The 20,764-nt window shown below is 43.3% G+C and overlaps 3 protein-coding genes across 3 annotated transcripts; all 3 read right to left on the bottom strand.

Moving 5' to 3' along the window:
- Nucleotides 1-2,785: 2,785 nt before the first annotated feature.
- LOC144527695 (olfactory receptor 52K1-like) lies at nt 2,786-3,730 on the bottom strand. The gene has a single exon (XM_078265913.1). It carries the CDS (start codon nt 3,725-3,727, stop codon nt 2,786-2,788), a length of 942 nt encoding a protein of 313 aa, XP_078122039.1. The 5' UTR covers nt 3,728-3,730.
- Nucleotides 3,731-7,138: 3,408 nt separating this feature from the next.
- On the bottom strand, nt 7,139-8,083 carry LOC144527666 (olfactory receptor 52K1-like). Its single transcript, XM_078265873.1, has one exon. It carries the CDS (start codon nt 8,078-8,080, stop codon nt 7,139-7,141), a length of 942 nt encoding a protein of 313 aa, XP_078121999.1. The 5' UTR covers nt 8,081-8,083.
- Nucleotides 8,084-17,877: 9,794 nt separating this feature from the next.
- LOC144528182 (olfactory receptor 2K2-like) lies at nt 17,878-20,016 on the bottom strand. Its single transcript, XM_078266659.1, has 3 exons — nt 19,655-20,016; nt 18,786-19,012; nt 17,878-18,230 (listed from the first exon to the last, which is right to left on the bottom strand). Exons 1-3 carry the CDS (start codon nt 20,014-20,016, stop codon nt 17,878-17,880), a joined length of 942 nt encoding a protein of 313 aa, XP_078122785.1.
- Nucleotides 20,017-20,764: the final 748 nt, after the last annotated feature.

A 20,764-nucleotide genomic window follows, 5' to 3' on the forward strand; every position in this document is an offset into this window, starting at 1 on the left:
CTGAGGTGGTGAACGGTTTTCCAGAAGCACCTTGGTGCCGACCAAAAGTCCTTCTCCATGTCTTCTCCGAACTTCTCCCACACCCGCTGCTTTGCCCCTTTCACGGCAGAGGCTGCAGCCCTTCGGGCCCTTCGGTACCTTGCAACTGCCTCCGGAGTCCTCTGGGATAACATATCCCGGAAAGACTCCTTCTTCAGTCGGACGGCTTCCCTGACCACCGGTGTCCACCACGGTGTTCGTGGGTTACCGCCCCTTGAGGCACCTAAGACCCTAAGACCACAGCTCCTCACCGCAGCTTCAGCAATGGAAACTTTGAACATTGTCCACTCGGGTTCAATGCCCCCAGCCTCCACAGGGATGCACGAAAAGCTCCGCTGGAGGTGTGAGTTGAAAGTCTGTCGGACAGGGCCTCCTCAGACGTTCCCAATTTACCCGCACTACCCGTTTGGGCTTACCAGGTCTGTCCAGAGTCTTCCCCCCACCCCTGACCCAACTCACCACCAGATGGTGATCGGTTGACAGCTCCGCCCCTCTCTTCACCCGAGTGTCCAAAACATACGGCCTCAGATCAGATGAAACGATTATAAAATCGATCATTGACCTTTGGCCTAGGGTGCTCTGGTACCAAGTACACTTATGAGCATCCCTATGTTCGAACATGGTGTTCGTTATAGACAATCCATGACTAGCACAGAAGTCCAACAACAAACAACCACTCTGGTTTAGATCAGAGAGGCCGTTCCTCCCAATCACGCCTCTCCATGTGTCTCCATCATTGCCCACGTGTGCGTTGAAGTCCCCCCAGCAGAACTATGGAGTCCCCCACTGGAGCCCCATACAGGGACTCCATTCAAGGTCTCCAAGAAGGCTGAATACTCCGAACTCTTGTTTGGTGCATATGCACAAACAACAGTCAGGAGTTTTCCCCCCCACAATCCGCAGGCAAAGGGAGGCGACCCTCTTGTCCACCGGGTTAAATCCAGCGTAGTGGCGCTCAGCCGAGGGCTTGTGAGTATCCCCACACCCGCCCGGCGCCTCACACCCTGGGCAACTCCGGAGAAGAAAAGAGTCCAATCCCTATCCAGGAGTATGGTTCCAGAACCGAGACCAGTGTTGGGAAGGATACTTTCAAAACGTATTCCGTTACAGAGTACAGAATACATGCCCAAAAATGTAATTTATAACGTATTCTGTTACGTTACTCAATCTGAGTCATTTTATCTAACGTTAGCTAACATGTCAAACGGGGCTTTTCAACAGCTCTGGGGCTAGTAAATCAGCATGTAGGAGAATGTAAAGTCGCACTTCAACTATAAAACAGCAAGGTGACCAGTAACACTACAGCAGACGACTACGCTTGGCTAAAAATAACGTACTTTATGATGCTTCTTCAGGTTGGAGGTGGAGTAATTTGGACGCTGAAAGGAAGTTGGTTGCTGGCGAGCAGAAGTTGCACTGCAGTGCACAGTTATATTTCGTTCTCTCGTCTCTTTCTTTAATGTGAAATGCTGTTTGAATTTCCAAGATATAAATGCATTCCTGCCCTGGCTCTGTTGTGCCGGTTCCGGCTCCATCTTTACCTCTATCAGTGATCACGCAAATAGCTAATTTTTCGTTTTCATATTGAGGATTTTGGGAAATGCATGGAGTTGCGAGAGTGAATAAACCCGTGAAACAGAGAAGTATCACCAGTTCTGGCTCCTTCCCCCACAGAGAGGTGACATTCCACGTCCCCAGAGCCAGCGTCTGCTGCCCGGGTCTGGTCCATCAAGGCCCCTGACCTTCACTGCCACCCGTGTGGCAGCGCACCCGACCCCAGCGGTTCCTCCCACAGGTGGTGGGCCCATGGGATGGAGGGATAGGTGCCACGTAGCTTTTTCGGGCCTGGCTCCAGACGGGGACCCCGGGCTTCCTCCGGGCAGGGTCACTCTATCTCTTCCTCGGTCACTCATAGGGTTTTTGAACCATTCTTTGTCTGGCCCCTCACCTGAGACCACTTTGCCTTGGGAGACCCTACCAGGAGCACAAAGCTCCAGACAACACAGCCCTCAGGTTCATAGGGACACACAAACCTCTCCACCATGATAAGGTGATGGTTCCCAGAGAGGCAAATTATTACCTGGATTATTTTATTTTTATTTTTCTAAAAACACAAGAAAGTACTCCATAAGGATAATAAGATGATATAGTCACAATATATTTGCAGACAAGGTGGCTGCAAAGATTCATCAATTAGTTTCCAACTTTTAAAATAATCTGCAACTATTTTATTAATGCATTAATCGGTTTGTGTCATTTTATAAAATAAAGTGAAACTTGTATGATGTCAGTTTGTTAAATGTGAATATGTTATAGTTCATTCTCTCCTCTGTGACAGGAAAGTGAATATCTTTGAGTTATGGAAAAAACAAGACATTTGACGACGTCATCTTGGGACTTTGGGAAATACTCATCCACATTTTCAACATTTTCTGACATTTTAGAGACCAACTAATCCATTTATCCAGAAAATAATCCACACATTAATTGACAAAACAACCCCAAAATGCAACCCAAACATTGTAAATCTCATATAATTATCTTTGCAAAACATTGATTGAGGGGTGGTGAAAATATTATGTTAAATATATGGAAACTATGAACAACATGTTGGTATTAACTTGACCCATCTGTGTCAATTTCTAAATTCAAAATGAGGAGAAAGAAAAGCAAAAACAAACACAGACGAGCACATTTCTTCTCAAATATATTGGGGTTTTCTTTTTTACTTATTTGTATTTAACATTTATGATGGCAAAACCTTTCTCAACTGGAACAATTGTGACAGGAATTTCCGAATCTCTTTAGACTGCACGCCATAAATAATGGGGTTAAGGCAGCCGGGGATGATGTGAAACAAAATAGCGGCCATTTTTCTGTAGTCTGAATACTGAGGGAAGCGATGCAGGAGGATGACCAGCATTCCACTTGACAACATAATTAGATATGCAAAGAGATGAGTGCTGCAGGTCTTCAAGGCTTTACTGTTCAGAGACTTGTTGTTACTCATCAGACAGACTACTGTTATCTTAGTATAGGTGAGAACCGTGCTGCCTATTGAACCTATGAACAGAACTACAGTGTAAGCGAGGCCATAGACATTATTAATAGACACATCCTCACAGGAGAGTTTAAACAGTGAGGCATTGTCACAGTAAGGATTTGTGATCAGAGTCCTGCATCGGTTCAGCCGTATGGTGAGACCGAGCAGAATCCCGACCATTACTAAAGCCACTCCCCAGGCAGAAACTGTCAGCTTGATCACCATTTTGTTGGTCATTATGGCAGCATAGCGCAGGGGATTGCAGATGGCCACATATCTGTCAAAGGCCATAATCATGAGCACTGTGTGGCAAGTGGTGCCATATACGTGTGTTGTAAAAGCTTGGACCAAACATTCATAATAACTGATGATGCGCTCAGAGGGAGGCCGCAAGATATCTGAAAGCAAACGAGGCAACATGATAGAATTTCCAATAATGTCATTAACCGGCAGGTTACAGAAAAGCAGATACATGGGCTGGTGAAGGCTTTTGTCCAAGAAAACCACGACTACAATGCCAACATTTGCTAATATAATAATTAGGTAGGAGAAAAAGAAGAAGAGAAAGACAGGGTACACGGACACTTCTGTAACCTTTAACCCCTCCAGTTGGAGGATTAAGCTGTTGTAGGTGTAGTTATCCATCAACCTGAAACAAAAGACAATGCTGATTTATCACATAAGTCATAAGATCTTTCAATACAACATCTGTCAATGTAAACCAAGGAAAGATTTGAAATAGTTAAGTGATGAGATAATTAAAAGCATTTCAATATTATCTTAATTTCTCTTGGCTTGCCTGCAGTCATCAAACACTCATTAGCCAACCTTCTGCCAGAAGTCCACAACCTCTGTCTCAGTTTTATAACAGATATAGAGAAGGGTGATGTAACATCAAGTCCTCAAGCCATCAGTTTTTCTGATTCATTAATGATGTCATCCTGCTGTTTTCCAAACATCTTTGTGAGGGTTAACTTTAGTTCCTGCTTCCAGAAGTTTGGTGTTGTGTATTTTGGGCTACTATCAGATCCGTAGTGAGATACACCTGGTGGATTGTGGGTAACTTTAGCTTCCGTTGTTGGTGTTAGCAATGCTGATGCTGACATGCTGTTGTGCTAATAAACAGTAAATATTCCATCATAGTCCCGGTTGTCATTGTTATGTGACAGACATAGTCGCCAGGTCTGTTTTTGACGGAGCTGCAGAGCGGTCAACAGGCCGGGCAGGAAGTGGAAAGGCTTAAGCATCCGGTCGGTTTTCAAAATAAACTGGTAACACTTTATACTAATGGCACATGAATTATCATGAATTCATACATAACTTAATGCATGAAAAAGCATGAATTCATCCATGTAGTACATCATGAACTATCAGCATTGTACTTTAAGGATTAATAGTATCTCATGCATGACTTAATGTGGGAACAATATGTTAATTCATGCATCAATTAAGATATTTCAATCATCAGTATTTCTGATTCATTAATGATGTTCATGTCTTCTTTATAGGTAAATATGTAGTTAAAGTGACAGGCTAAAGAAACTGAATTGTAGTGTTGTAATCATCACTTACTAAACATTACTTCTCCACTACCTCATCATGTTTGTGTCCCTTCAAATACAGTGCTGACCTGCTCCATCTTTAACATTGATAAATGAGATATGACTAATGGTGGCCTATGCAGCAATCATCTTTATGACCCTTCAAACTAAAACAAATTGTCAAGACATTTGGTGTTCAGACACTCAGAAGTTAGTAAAAAAGTAAAATGCATCAATATCCAACTTGGGTGAACATTGTTTAAGTGCCTTATGTTGTTTTGAATAAAGCAATTATAAAAATGCATCTGCAGTATACTGCATTTTGTCAGTGTAGTGACCTCAGTATCATTTTGCAAACCCACTCCTTTAATTCTTATTACACCAATAATCACGTCTTATTTTTCAATGTTAAAGATGGACCAGGTCAGCACTTTTTTTGAAGGGCCACAAACATGTTGAAGTTATGAAGAAGTAATGGGTAACACTTTATATTTTTGTTTTATCTATGACTTCATGCATGAAAAAGCATGAATTCACTCATGTAGTACTTCATGAACTATCAGTAATGTATAAGGATTAATAGTATCTCATGCATGACTTAATGTGGGAACATTATGTTAATTAATGCATCAATTCAGATATTTCAATTATTGTGATTTCTGATTTATTAGTGATGTTCATGTCTTCTTCCAAAAAACTGACCAGTCACAGCAGTGTACATATATTCTGAAGAATTGTAGAGTTTTAATCATTGTTAACTAAACATTACTTCTTCATAACTTCAACATTTTTGTGGCCCTTCAAATAAAGTGCTGACCTGCTCCATCTTTAACATTGATAAATAAGATATGACTAATGGTGTATTAATAATTAAATGAGCGGGTTGGTAAAATGATACTGAGGTCACTACATTGACACAAAATGCATTTTTATAGTTGCTTTATTCAAAACAACATAAGGCACTTAAATAATAATGCCTGAGAGCAATGTATTCATAAATACTACTTTTACTACTATACTATACACTACTATTTTAAGTGAAAATCAATTATAATAATAATTAAAAATAATGACGATAATAATGATTCTATACACTACAGAGTATTTGTAATTATTATGTGTTTATTATTTTATTCAATGCCTGCAGACCGATACCAACAAATGAATGCAACAGATTAAAACAACAGATACTTGCACATGCATTGACTTTTTTGACTACAAAAAATGAGTAAATGTTGCTTAAAATTAACTGAATAGTTAATTTTTTGTATTTTACATCTAAACCAGGGATCTTCAACAGGGGTCTGGGAGCCCTAAGGGTTCCTCAGAGTCAATACAGAGGGGGCCTCCAAATTATTGTTAATTTTTGAAAGTTTTTTCAAGAATTAAAGTCTTAACATAAATCGAACATATTATTGGCAAGTATAAATCCCCACTGATGATAGGCTTACCGGCCTATAGGTAAGGTAGTAACTAAGGCCATCCATAGATACAGTTCATCCCAAAGGAGTCGCTGTGTCGCATATATACATACGTATGTGTAACATTAAACATGATTAATAAAATCATGCAAACAAGTATTAGGCTATTTTAATAGCTTAATATTCTATGCAACAAAGGTATGAAGGCTTTAGGCCACCCTACAAGTTATTGTATACGCAGTTTAATATGCAACTTCATGTTATACAACATATGTAGTAGGGGGTCCCTGCTCCATCTCTCTTTCAGTTAGGAGGTTTAAACAAATTAACATGACGTATAACAAGAGTGAAACATATGTGAACAAGGATCAAACTATATGAAAAAGAACAAATCTCTGTCTCTCTATAGTAGAGCTGCAAAGATTAATACATTAATCGAAATTTGTAAGAAATGGCGATTTGTGGATTATAACCAATATGTTTTTGTGGCCGAACGCCTTTTGAGATTCAAGGTGCTGTACATTTCAAGAATATCAAAAAACATTCATGGTTACATTATGACACATTTTGGGACTCGATTTCGGGTTGGTATAACAACATTTTTGAGTAAAGAAATTTTTTTTGGAATCCTAAGACCCCTTTATGTATAGGTATTAAAAGACACTGCAAGAAAAAGTAAAAACAAATAAAAAAACCTACTCCAGAAGGATAATAATAAGAGGATATAATCACAATGGATTTGCATCTTGGGCTTTGGGAAACACTGATACACATTTTTCAACATTTTCTGACATTTTAGAGACCAAACAACTCATCTATTCATCCAGAAAATAATCAACAAAACAACCCCAAGTTGCAACCCAAAAATTGTAAACCTCATATAATTATCTTTGCAAAACATTGATTGAGGGGTGGTGAAAGCGTTCTGATATTTAAATATGAGGAAACTATGAACATTTTGGTATTAGCTTGACCCATCTGTTCCAATTTCTAAATTCAAAATGAGGAGAAAGAAAAGCAAAAACAAACACAGACGAGCACATTTCTTGTCAAATATATTGGGGTTTTCATTTTTACTTATTTGTATTTAACATTTATGATGGCAAAACCTTTCTCAACTGGAACAATTGTGACAGGAATTTCCGAATCTCTTTAGACTGCACGCCATAAATAATGGGGTTAAGGCAGCCGGGGATGATGTGAAACAAAATAGCGGCCATTTTTCTGTAGTCTGAATACTGAGGGAAGCGATGCAGGAGGATGACCAGCATTCCACTTGACAACATAATTAGATATGCAAAGAGATGAGTGCTGCAGGTCTTCAAGGCTTTACTGTTCAGAGACTTGTTGTTACTCATCAGACAGACTACTGTTATCTTAGTATAGGTGAGAACCGTGCTGCCTATAGAACCTGTGAACAAAACTACAGTGAAAGCGAGGCCATAGGCATTATTAATAAACACATCCTCACAGGAGAGTTTAAACAGTGAGGCATTGTCACAGTAAGGATTTGTGATCAGAGTCCTGCATCGGTTCAGCCGTATGGTGAGACCGAGCAGAATCCCGACCATTACTAAAGCCACTCCCCAGGCAGAAACTGTCAGCTTGATCACCATTTTGTTGGTCATTATGGCAGCATAGCGCAGGGGATTGCAGATGGCCACATATCTGTCGAAGGCCATAATCATGAGTGCTGTGTGGCAAGTGGTGGCATATATGTGTATTGTAAAAGCTTGGATCACACATTCATAATAACTGATGATGTGCACAGATGAAGACTGCAAGATATCTGAAAGCAAACGGGGCAGCAAGATAGAATTTCCAATAATGTCATTAACCGGCAGGTTACAGAAAAGCAGATACATGGGCTGGTGAAGGCTTTTGTCCAAGAAAACCACGACTACAATGCCAACATTTGCTAATATAATTATAAGGTAGGAGAAAAAGAAGAAGAGAAAGACAGGGTACACGGACACTTCTGTAACCTTTAACCCGTCCAGTTGGAGGGTAAAGCTGTTGTAGGTGTAGTTTTCCATCAACCTGAAACAAAAGACAATGCTGATTTATCACATAAGTCATAAGATCTTTACATACAATACAATACAACATCTGTGAATGTAAACCAAGGAACGATTTTAAATAGTTAAGTGATGAGTCATCAAACACTCACTAGCCAACCTTTTGCCAGAAGTCCACAACCTCGGTCTCAGTTTTATAACAGATATAGGTAAGGGTGATGTAACATCAAGTCGTCAAGCTGGTAGCCATAGGCAACACTGCTGAACTAATGGATGGAGGTTGGCAGTGTTTGTTGTCTTTGTTTTTTTTTCACAGTAAAGCACAAACAGAAAAGGTATATAAAAAGCCTTGGTATAGTATATTTTCTTAGTGTAAACACTAAGGAACATCGATAGGCACTTCTGCCCAAACTGGGGGACATTAAGGAGCGCCATGAAACATAACATCTCTCATGGCAACGTCCATAACTAAATTGTGTCATGAAGGGGCTAAAGGGGCTCACAAACCTCTTTCAAACACCAGATATCCTTTACTCTCTCCACTCAAAATTGCTCAGCACCCTGGGGTGGACAGCGTACTGGCGTCCCTTCTCTTTTCATGCGACTTTGGTCCATTGATCTTGATTTTGAAAATGCATTAAAGGCAGTTGTTGACCAACTCTCTTGGTAGTCGAAGGCAAGACCAGGTGCTGGATTGTTCTTCTGCAAATATCTGACTCCTTTGGATCCTTTAACCAAATGCCCTGAAAGTATTTTACATGCCCCAGAGACTTGTGACCCATCCTGAATCTTTGGTGTTTGGCATGCTAGATTAGAGCTGGATCATGAGTGGACTGAACTACATGCAGGTAGGTGGGTGGTGATGGCGCAGTGGATAAAACTTGTGCCTTTGGTGTGGGAGACCTGGGTTTAAATCCCACTGCGATACATCAACCAATGTGTCCCTGAGCAAGACACTTAACCCCTAGTTACTCCAGAGGTGTGCGACCTCTGACTTATATAGCAATTGTAAGTTGCTTTGGATAAAAGCGTCAGATAAATGACATGTAATGTAATGTAACATGCATGGACCTGACATCCCTATTTGTCCTTTCCAAGAACCACCTCCATTTAGCCAACTCCAATTCTGTAAGCTCGCATTCACCTGTTTATTTGTTTCCATGCAACTTTGTCTTTTCCTGGAACTGCAGCAGAGTAATAGTCATTAATTAGTGCAAATGTATTGGAGTACTTTACGTATGTGGTGATGGGTGAAGGGAACCTGAAACCATTTGTCTGATACAGCATCCTTCTCGAAAAGCTCAAGCTGTTCTCATGAAGCAAGTCCATCCATCCATCCATCTTCATCCGCTTATCCGGGGTCGGGTCGCGGGGGTAGCAGCTCCAGCAGGGGACCCCAAACTTCCCTTTCCCGGGCCACATTAACCAGCTCCGACTGGGGGATCTCGAGGCGTTCCCAGGCCAGGTTAGAGATATAATCCCTCCACCTAGTCCTGGGTCTCCCCCGAGGCCTCCTCCCAGCTGGACGTGCCTGGAACACCTCCCTAGGGAGGCGCCCAGGGGCATCCTTACCAGATGCCCGAACCACCTCAACTGGCTCCTTTCGACGCAAAGGAGCAGCGGCTCTACTCCGAGCTCCTCACGGATAACTGAGCTTCTCACCCTATCTCTAAGGGAGACGCCAGCTACCCTCCTGAGGAAACCCTATTTCGGCCGCTTGTACCCTGGATCTTGTTCTTTCAGTCATGCCCAGCCTTCATGACCATAGGTGAGGGTAGGAACAAAAACCGACCGGTAGATTGAGAGCTTTGCCTTCTGGCTCAGCTCTCTTTTCGTCACAACGATGCGATAAATTGAATGTAATACCGCACCTGCTGTGCCGATTCTCCGACCAATCTCCCGCTCCATTTTCCCCTCACTCGCTGAACAAGACCCCAAGGTACTTGAACTCCTTCACTTGGGGTAAGGACTCATTCCCTACCTGGAGAAGGCACTCCATCAGTTTCCTGCTGAGAACCATGGCCTCCGATTTAGAGGTGCTGATCCTCATCGCAGCCGCTTCACACTCGGCTGCGAACCGATCCAGTGAGTGCTGAAGGTCACAGGCCGATGATGCCATCAGGACCACATCATCTGCAAAAAGCAGCGATGAGATCCCCAGCCCACCGAACTGCAACCCCTTTCCACCCCGACTACGCCTCGATATCCTGTTCATAAATACTACAAACAGGACTGGTGACAAGCGCAGCCCTGGCGGAGGCCAACTCTCACCTGAAACGAGTCCGACTTACTGCCGAGAACCCGGACACAGTTCTCGCTTTGGTCGTACAGAGATTGGATGGCCCTGAGAAGGGACCCCCTCACCCCGTACTCCCGCAGCACCTCCCACAGTATCTCCCGGGGCACCCGGTCATACGCCTTCTCCAGATCCACAAAACACATGTAGACTGGTTGGGCATACTCCCAGGCTCCCTCCAGGATCCTTGCGGGAGTAAAGATCTGGTCCGTTGTTCCACGACCAGGGACGGAATCCGCATTGTTCCTCTTCAACCTGAGATTCGACTATCGACCCGAACCCTCCTTTCCAGCACCTTGGAGTAGACTTTACCGGGAGGCTGAGAAGTGTGATACCCCTGTAATTGGCACACACCCTCTGGTCCCCCCTTTTTAAAAAGGGAACCACCACCCCAGTCTGCCACTCCTTAGGCACCGTCCCAGACTTCCACGCAATGTTGAAGAGGCGTGTCAGCAAGACAACCCCTCCACACCCAGAGCTTTAAGCATTTCTGGACGGATCTCATCAATTCCTGGGGCTTTGCCACTGTGGAGTTATTTAACTACCTCAGCAACCTCCACCAGGGAAATTGATGCCAATCCCCCTCATCCTCCAGCTCTGCCTCTACCATAGAGGGCGTATTAGTCGGTTAGGAGTTCCTCAAAGTGCTCCTGCCACCGCCCTATTACCTCCTCAGTTGAGGTCAACAGCGTCCCATCCTTACTGTACACAGACTGGATGGTTCCCCGCTTCCCCCCTCCTGAGGTGGCGACGGTTTTCCAGAAGTACCTTGGTGCCGACCGAAAGTCCTTCTCCATGTCTTCTCCGAACTTCTCCCACACACGCTGCTTTGCCTCTTTCACGGCAGAGGCTGCAGCCCTTCGGTACCTTGCAGCTGCCTCCGGAGTCGTCTGGGATAACATATCCCGGAAAGACTCCTTCTTCAATCAGACGGCTTCCCTGACCACCGGTGTCCACCACGGTGTTCGTGGAGTTACCGCCCCTTGAGGCACCTAAGACCCTAAGACCCCAGCTCCTCACCGCAGCTTCAGCAATGGAAACTTTGAACATTGTCCATTCGGGTTCAATGCCCCCAGCCTCCACAGGGATGCACGAAAAGCTCCGCCCGGAGGTGTGAGTTGAAAGTCTGTCGGACAGGGGCCTCCTCCAGACGTTCCCAATTTACCCGCACTACCCGTTTGGGCTTACCAGGTCTGTCCAGAGTCTTCCCCCACCCCCTGACCCAACTCACCACCAGATGGTGATCGGTTGACAGCTCCGCCCCTCTCTTCACCCGAGTGTCCAAAACATATGGCCTCAGATCAGATGAAAGCGATTATAAAATCGATCATTGACCTTTGGCCTAGGGTGCTCTGGTACCAAGTACACTTATGAGCATCCCTATGTTCGAACATGGTGTTCGTTATAGACAATCCATGACTAGCACAGAAGTCCAACAACAAACAACCACTCTGGTTTAGATCAGGGAGGCCGTTCCTCCCAATCACGCCTCTCCATGTGTCTCCATCATTACCCACGTGCGCGTTGAAGTCCCCCAGCAGAACTATGGAGTCCCCGACTGGAGCCCCATGCAGGACTCCACTCAAGGTCTCCAAGAGGCCGAATACTCTGAACTCTTGTTTGGTGCATATGCACAAACAACAGTCAGAGTTTTCCCCCCACAACCCGCAGGCGTAGGGAGGCGACCCTCTCGTCCACTGGGTTAAACTCCAACGTAGCGGCGCTCAGCCAGGGGGCTTGTGAGTATCCCCACACCCGCCCGGCGCCTCACACCCTGGGCAACTCCGGAGAAGAAAAGAGTCCAACCCCTATCCAGAAGTATGGTTCCAGAACCAAGACTGTGCGTAGAGGTAAGCCCCACCAGATCTAACCGGTAGCGCTCCACCTCCCGCACAAGTTCCGGCTCCTTCCCCCACAGAGAGGTGACATTCCCACGTCCCCAGAGCGAGCCTCTGCTGCCCGGGTCTGGTCCGTCGAGGCCCCTGACCTTCACTGCCACCCATGTGGCAGCGCATTCGACCCCAGCAGTTCCTCCCACAGGTGGTGGGCCCATGGGATGGAGGGATGTCCGCCACGTAGCTTTTTCGGGCTGTGCCTGGCCGGGCTCCGTGGCAAACCCGGCCACCAGACGCTCGCTGACGAGCCCTCCATCTGGGCCTGGCTCCAGACGGGGGCCCCGGGCTTCCTCCGGGCAGGGTCACTTCATCCCTTCCTCGATTTTTCATAGGATTTTTGAACCATTCTTTGTCTGGCCCCTCACCTGAGACCACTTTGCCTTGGGAGACCCTACCAGGAGCACAAAGCTCCAGACAACACAGCCCTCAGGTTCATAGGGACACACAAACCTCTCCACCACGATAAGGTGATGGTTCCCGGAGAAGGAAGTACGAAAAGTAATGCACTGTAATTCGTCTGTATTCCACATAGATATTACTGCATGCACCACAATGACTGCTGCTTTATAAGAGCGTGAACATCCTCGTAGGGAGGAGGTCAGGGTGGATGTTTGGGTCCTAAAACACAGGGCAGGAGTTGGTGTCGTGTAAGGGGAAAACACAAGACTTTCATCAAGAAAACAGGTGTTCGTGTCCAGGGAGTATTACAAAGGGGACAGGTGTTTTGACCCAAACCACAATCCTTTATCTTAACTAGTTGTTTTGTTGTGTAACAAAGAATTGTAACCTCATGGTGCTCTGTGCCCGGCTCACAGTCACCTTTTCTCTGCTAAATTTAACTGTAAAGGCCGATGAACTTAACTGTCATGTGACAGCGGTCTCCGTAATTTCGTATATGATATCAAATGAATAGTTGTGCATGCATGTTTCATACAATATACGAACCCGTTCATGAGAATGTATATGTTAAACGGCAACGAGACAGACAGAGCCTTGGGCTACATCCAAACTACTACATTTTCATTTTTAAGTGCCGTTTTGAGACAAAAAAGAACCTCTTGTCAATGCAAGCGTTTTAGCCCCAGTAGCAGAACTAATCTCCATCCATATTAACAGATCTGACAACATATTTCACATGACCATTCACATACACTGGGTATGTCCGTGCCGGTGTTAACAGGAAGCAGATTGTTTGACGTTAATCTGACTGTTAAAAAATGTATGACCAGACTACAAAGCAACCCCAGAGTTACCAAACCAAAACAGGGGCAGCATTGTCTCCAAATGTCTCCATTTAAGGGGTTTGGAAACACTGGAGAAGTGTAGACGCAAATGATAGAAGTAGTTTTTGTAGAAATGAAAATGTAGTAGTGTAGATGTAGCCTCAGGGGGTTTAGTCAGTCGAAGGACTGTGGGTGAGGTTAAGCTCTGTTTTTATCTGGTAAAGAGAACAATTAAAAGTTTGCACTTTTTTGTGCTCATGAGCCATCTTACAGAACAGAAAAAGAAAACTTGATTTGGATTAAAGGTCAAAAACAGACAAATGGATGTTGTCAAAATGATTGTTGTTTTAGTGTGGTCTGAGCCATGATGACTTCCCTACTGAGTAATGTCATGCAAATATGACCTCACTGTTTCACCACCAGTGTTTGCTTGCTGTTGTTGTGGTGACAATTGCTTAATGGGTACCATAAGCAGAAGGAACTCTGCAGGGAAGCTTCAGCTAACCCCCAACCTCCCAACGCAACACCGGCCAAACTTAATCAACAAGCTTCTTTGTGGAGGAAAGTTTTTCTGTTCACACACAACAGATAACATGAGATCACCAGGTGGCTTTGGTCAATCCCCCAGAAGGGTTTAGCGTTAACATTCGCAAGATCAAACTTTTTAATTGTGACTTTCTCTGCACTGGCTCCAAAAGAAGTCTGATTCTATAGAAGTCTATGAGAAAATGAGCCTACTTCTCACTTGATTTATTACCTTCATAATGAGTTTATGGTCTCAATCACTAGTTTCAAGTCTTCTTCAACAAAGCATGATGTTCATTTAGTAAATGATTCTCCCATTTATTTTAAAACAGACGATAAAACAGGGGATGCTTTAGGCCCTGTCAGTCAGAACAGACGCTTAGCAGTGCTAACCATGCTAACACTGTGGACATTAAAATACACCTCAACTTGTTTTTGGCTGTTGTCACTTTGACCCTCTCACTGTGAGTTATTTGGAACACTTTGGTTAGCCTAAAGCTAGCTAGCTTGCGCTCCTACCGTACATGTCTCCAGTACCCAGAGGTCTGTGAGTAAATCTTTGCTGGATGACTCGCTTCAGAAGGGTTGAACATCTGCAACTTTCCCTCTTTAGCGTTTAGCTTAACGCAGCACCACTGAAACCATAAACAACACTGACTCAGTCCAGTCGTCCTCCCCAGCTTCACCCTTTTGTCCAACTGGACAAATGGCCACATTTGGCTTCAAAAATCCAAGATGGTGACACCAAAATGCAAACTCGAGACTTCAAAACCATACCTGCCAACACTCCCAATTTACACGGGAGTTTCCTTACTTTTAAAGGTGCACTATGAGTTCCTGCATGGTTTCAACACAATTTCATTTTTGTCTCAAACCGCTAGCTGCCTGTCCCCTGAACACACTGTGAAAAAGCCCGGTCTCGGGAGACAACACAGGGGTCGCAAACGTCAAACAAACACTAGGGGCACAGGCTGTGCACCAAAATACAACAAACACGTTCCAGCCAATCACCGACAAGGTGGTTGGGGGAGGGGTTGGGGGTTAGTGACAGTTAGTCAGTTATTCATGACAGTAACGGAAACATGGGGGGAGGGGTTTATGTTTCGTATTTACTTCGTCAACAGAAGTGACATCATGCAGGAACTCATAGTACACCTTTAACCCTTTCTCCTGCCATGCTCCCGATTGCTAATTTGTCTCGCTAATCTCCAGATTTCATAGTTTCAGAGATATGATTCAAATGGATGTTTTAATGGTTTCTGTGATACGTCCAGACTGTAGGATATGTTGCGGTACTACCTAGCAACCCAACCCAAACATCTTCCTGACTTACCGTGCGTCACTCGTCACGTTGAAGCTTAAGCTCACGTTTGAGTCAGTCAACTTAACTGAAAATGGATAAAACAGCTATTAAAGAAAAAGAATAATACATAAAAATGTCTGTCCTCTTGGTGCGAGCCCTTCCGGCCATTAGCCACGTCGGCAAACACAATGCGTTTTGTAAAGTATGTCAGGGAAACTTTAGGGACAATACGGGGGGTTTGGTGGCAGGAGGAGCGTGCCTATGTTCCCACATTTCTAAGATTTTTTTTCCAAAATTAGGCCCTATGTTCCCACATTTCCTTTTTCATTAATTTCTATCAGATTTGATCCCCCTTTCTCCCAATTTGGTAGCCAATTACACCCAACCTATTATCCAGTAGCAAAAGACTACAGATGGAATGTAACCCTAACCCAAATATAGGGCCTAATTTTAAGAAAAATCGTAGAAATGTGGGAACATAGGACTGTGGGAACATAGGGCTGACCCCGGGTGGGGTGGAAATGTTAGCAAACATGCTAATTATAACAAACCATTACCCCAGAAAATCTTCCTTTTTTTACAGCACAATGTTGGCATGTATGCAAAACAGCAGTCCACAAAACAATGGGTGACATCACTGCTGCCACATCCATTATTTTTAAAGTCTGTGGTGCAAACATAAAGGTACGGAGTGCAGGGAGGGGTGTGGGGTCAGTAAGGGAACCAGCTGCAAAGTTTTGCCCCAAGGCTCCCCAATAGGTACTATTAATAACATACATTAATATAATATAATACAGTTGCTTAAAAAAACTGACTAAACAAAACCTTCAGCCTCCCAGTAAGAAACTTTAAAGTGTTAAGCAGCTGTAGATCGTCAGTTTGATCCCCGGCCAAAACTGAGGAGTTAAATAAACATCCATTAATCCAGCTTAGCATCCCCAGGAAGTACGCTCATATTGGACAATGGTTTTAAAAAAACAACTCTGTCCACAAACAAAATGTTTTTGAAATATTTTATTTATGAATATTTTTCACATGATTCACATTATACAAACAGTGAGAAAAAAAACTATACAGGGCAACAATCCTAAACAGCAAACACATCATGGCATATTCAACCATCTCAAAGGTAAATAATTGCTCATGATGCATGGTTCATGAGAAATCTGTCTGACTGGCTAAACAACTGAAAAGAATGAAATGCCCAAACTCTGCTAATACGCCCATATGTTTATTGTGTGGCTCAAGCATATACATAGGGCACAGACATGGTCAGTTGATCATGCATCAGCTGAACTCATTTTAAACTAATTACCAAGGCCTACCACCTTACCATAGTCACACATAAAGCCATTAGTGAGTCATAAAGCCATTAGTGATACAATTACATATACATAATATGCACACAGACAATGAACAAATGAAAACAATGGCCAAAAACCTAACTTATAAAATAACATTATCTGCTACACTATCCCACTGGTCTTATGAAGTAAGTCATCTTTTCTAAAATAACTCATTGCTGAAATCTGATTAATTTGTTTGTTTGTGTTTTGTCTTTTTATGTGGTTTTGTTTTTCTTTTCTTCGTTGACAACATCCTCTTGATTGTGATAAATAAAAAAAATTCCAATCAAATTAAAGTGTTTTTAATTTTTCTAAAGGGCAGGCATCATCTTTTCTTAACTTGTCAGGAAAATAAGCAAGATAGAGAGATTTAAAAGCCACTTCCTTGCAGAAAGCCTGACCAAGGTCCCTCCAACAACTTAGCTGGGTTAGTTTATTTCAGGGCTTCTCAAAGTGCGGACCAAGGTTACGGCAAATCAATCCGGACTCAAACCGTTCATCATGCTATGAATATAAGACGTTTTTTAAAGGCGCTGACACACCAACCCGATTATCGGCCATCGGACAGTCTGGCGAGATCGTTGACGAGCGGGATGAGCGTGACTAGAGTCTCTCAAAATCTGATGGAAATCTGTTGAACTGACCTTTGTCGATCTGAAATGAAGACAGATTCAGCAACCCCTATTTCTCGCTTACAATGTTTTCAGAAACACGTTTCTGTGAACTATCGTCTTAAAATATGAGATTGTATTCCGAACGAAGCCGCCATTATGGTCGGTTGTAAAATCTGGGAGCAGCCAGACCCACGTGACGCGTTCGTCCAATCAGCTGCCCATTTTAATTTTTTGGGCGACAATACAGATTAGCGCCGCCTGCTGTTGTGGAGACGTATTACGTCTCACGCACGAGCAGAACATACACTCAAGTCGGCATTGCTTCGATGTGTTCTGAGGCACTTTTTTGACCAACTCGGGGAGGCAGTCAGCCCGACTGCCTTTCTGCCGAAGGTCGGCCATCGGGTTGGTGTGTCACAGCCTTAGGGATCGTTTCCTAATCTTTCGTGCCTCTTCAATTAGGCCACAAGTATGCTGCAAACCTAAATAATCTTTAATACTGAGATGTACACTGTTATTGAAAACTTTACAAGCAGGTAAACCAGATTTTAAAAGTGTTCTACAGTTAAGTTAAATATCAAGAATACAATGACCTAAAGAAGTTAACCCCCTCTCATTTTCTGACTCGGTTATAGGTTATACGCTTGATGATGCTTGCACGTAATTCTTTACTGACCAATCCATAGATAATGGGGTTAATGACTGGTGGGATGATGGTGAAAAGTATGCTGACGAACTTCTTGATATCTTGCGAGATAGAAGGGAACCTTTGACTCACAATAACAACCAGTGAAGATATTTCATAGAGCACATACACAACAAGGTGCGATGCACACGTCTGAAAGGCCTTACTTCGGATGGTGCTGTCAGCTCTGCCTCGTTTTACAGAAGCATGCAGGATTCTGAAGTAGGAAAAAGCAATGACGAGAAAGATGCTTGTACTCACAAACCAGGACATGGAGAGACCTAGAGAAACATAAGGAATCATTTAAACCATCATTAGGTATCGTTTAAACTTTCCACCTCAGTCTATCATAAATCTGTCACATTTTGGCCTTCAGTGCTGAATATGCTGAACCCCTGCTGATAAGGGCTGTGGATAAGGGACGTTCAACAACATGCTGTATGTCTGTTGCTTTATTTTAGTCTCACATTGCCAGAACTTGCATTTCTTTAAACCAATCACAAATGTCTTGACGGTGGCTCTGCAAAATAGTCTCGGTTAGGGACTCGTTTCGATAAAAACGTCCCAGTTAGATAGTAAATCTCGTAAACATACTTTTTGTAAATCTTTACAATCATTCACAGAAAGAACTAAGCAGCCCGGCCTTCTTGCATCATTCAAACTTTCGTCAAAACTTGACATTTTTAACGTTGCAAAGTGATTTTGACACAGAGATAGTAGTAAGGGAGGGGCAAAGCACATTGCCAGGATAAGCCTGACAAGCCAGACATCCAGCAAATGTTTGGCTTGTCAGGCTTATCCTGGCAATGTACTTAATTATGAACAAATGCACTGACCATAAATGTTGTTTATAGGGGTGGGACTGCAGGCCAGGCTTAGGATAGCACGGTTGCTGCAGTAGATGTGTTGGATGGTATTGCCACACAGCGGGGTATCCACATGCCAGGCGAAGAGCACACCAATAAACAGCAGAGCGACGAACCAGGCCAGGGCGCAGCAGGAGTGCAGCCGAGCCGATGTCATGATGGTGTGATACCTGAGTGGTTCACACACAGCAATATACCTGCAGATGTCAAACCATATTTAGCTTTATTCAAGTTAAAGATATATTTTTACAAGATCTTAGCATCTCAATATGTTTGCATCTGATTCTGTATGCACTATAAAGATCTGATATTGCTCCTTTTTAGGCTTTGCTCACATACAAACACATAATCCCAATTACACATTATGGCAGCAGTCAAGTCCACAAAAAGTTGGCCAGGCTGCTGGAGGATGATTTTACATGGCAAATCTATTATTTTGTGAATTTTATGCAAAGGTTAATAAACATTAAGGCATTATTTAGGACAAAAGATTCAACTTCTAAATGAAAGTATTTAAAAGAGTCTAGAAGGGAAATTGTTTTAAGAAACTAAGACCTTTCTTATCCCAAGATACAGACTGGAAACTTTGTAGGAGAGCAAGGGAGTGACATGCAGAAGGTTTTATTACCCATAAAATAATAAAAACAATAGTTAGCCCTAGTAACAAAACAACAGCACCAAAGAACATCAGCCTGACATAACAGTTAACAGCAGAAATCTGTAAAATGAGAACTAGAAGATTTTTTTTAGATAAGTCATCTGAGTCAGTCTTTACCATTTAAGCATGACAGAAAAAAGACTGTGATTAACTCTCTGGATGTGCAGATGAGTTTCATTACCTGTCATAGGCCATCACACCCAGAATAGTCTGCGCTGCGACGCCGTACGTGTGCACAGAGAAGGCCTGGGCGATGGCTGGGATGTAGGCGATTTTCTTCTGGCCCGTCAAGAAGTGTATCATGAGGCGAGGCAGCACCGCTGTGGCCCCCAACAGATCACAAACTACCAGGTTACAAACCATTACGAACATGGGTCTGTGCAGGTTCTTGTCAATGACAATGACGCACAGCACCACGCAATTCCCCAACAGCATGACCATGTAGTTAAGCAGAGCCAGGAAGAAGAAGAAGGCGCCGTAGCGCGGTGGTACATAGAAGCCCTCCAGCTCGAACACGATAGGCTGTGTGAGAGGAGTTACCATTGTTACGTTCTCCATCCAAAACAGTGCAGTTCTGTAAAAGACAAGTTTATCAAAACCCTCCCAACAGGTAACTTTTCAGGCATCAGAAATAGTGATAATAATTTTAGGTTTATAGTATAACAACACGTTAAAATAAACTTCAGTAAAAGGTTGTAAAATGAACAAGAGGTCTTGGCCTCTGACATTTGTCTTTCTTTGTAATTAGATTAGATTAGATTCAACTGTATTGTCATTGCACAGGTAAGGACAACCAGTACAACGAAATGCAGTTTAACATCTAACCAGTGGTGCAGTCATTAAAAGAGCTGTTTCTTTATAGCAGTGCTTAAAAAAAGACATAAAAGTAGTTAGTTAATTCTTAACTAAATTAAATAAATCACAGAGTATTACCTGCAGTAGAACACACAACTGACACTTAATGAACAGACGTCTCAGAGCGATAAAGATGTCATCAAACATAAAAACAAAAGAAATAAAGGTAATGTCTATTGATCACAACACTATGAAGGTTCTTGTGGAAAGCCTAAAGCTTCCTTTGCCACTCTCCTGTCTTCTCGTCAGAGCGCTGATGAGGCTCTGACTCGTCGAGGAGAGTGTGTTTGCTTTTAATAATTTTCCTTTGGGTTCTACGTGTCCATCAGAAACACAAACACACCCTTAACTTCCTCTGCAGCTCAGGTGAGAAGGTGGCACTAAGACTGAACGTTTGGCTGTGATTTTAAAATGATTACTTCCTAGGAGTTCTTTC

Source organism: Sander vitreus, chromosome 13 (genome assembly GCF_031162955.1).
Source record: "Sander vitreus isolate 19-12246 chromosome 13, sanVit1, whole genome shotgun sequence".
Lineage (NCBI taxonomy): Eukaryota > Metazoa > Chordata > Actinopteri > Perciformes > Percidae > Sander > Sander vitreus.

Coding starts and splice junctions, on each gene's coding strand:
- LOC144527695 (XM_078265913.1), bottom strand. CDS start 3,727: ATGGATAACTACACCTACAACAGCTTAATCCTCCAACTGGAGGGGTTA.
- LOC144527666 (XM_078265873.1), bottom strand. CDS start 8,080: ATGGAAAACTACACCTACAACAGCTTTACCCTCCAACTGGACGGGTTA.
- LOC144528182 (XM_078266659.1), bottom strand. CDS start 20,016: ATGGTAACTCCTCTCACACAGCCTATCGTGTTCGAGCTGGAGGGCTTC. Junction 19,013..19,654: donor GGTGTGATGGCCTATGACAG/GTAATGAAACTC, acceptor TGACATCTGCAG/GTATATTGCTGTGTGTGAAC. Junction 18,231..18,785: donor CCCTATAAACAACATTTATG/GTCAGTGCATTT, acceptor ATGTTTCTCTAG/GTCTCTCCATGTCCTGGTTT.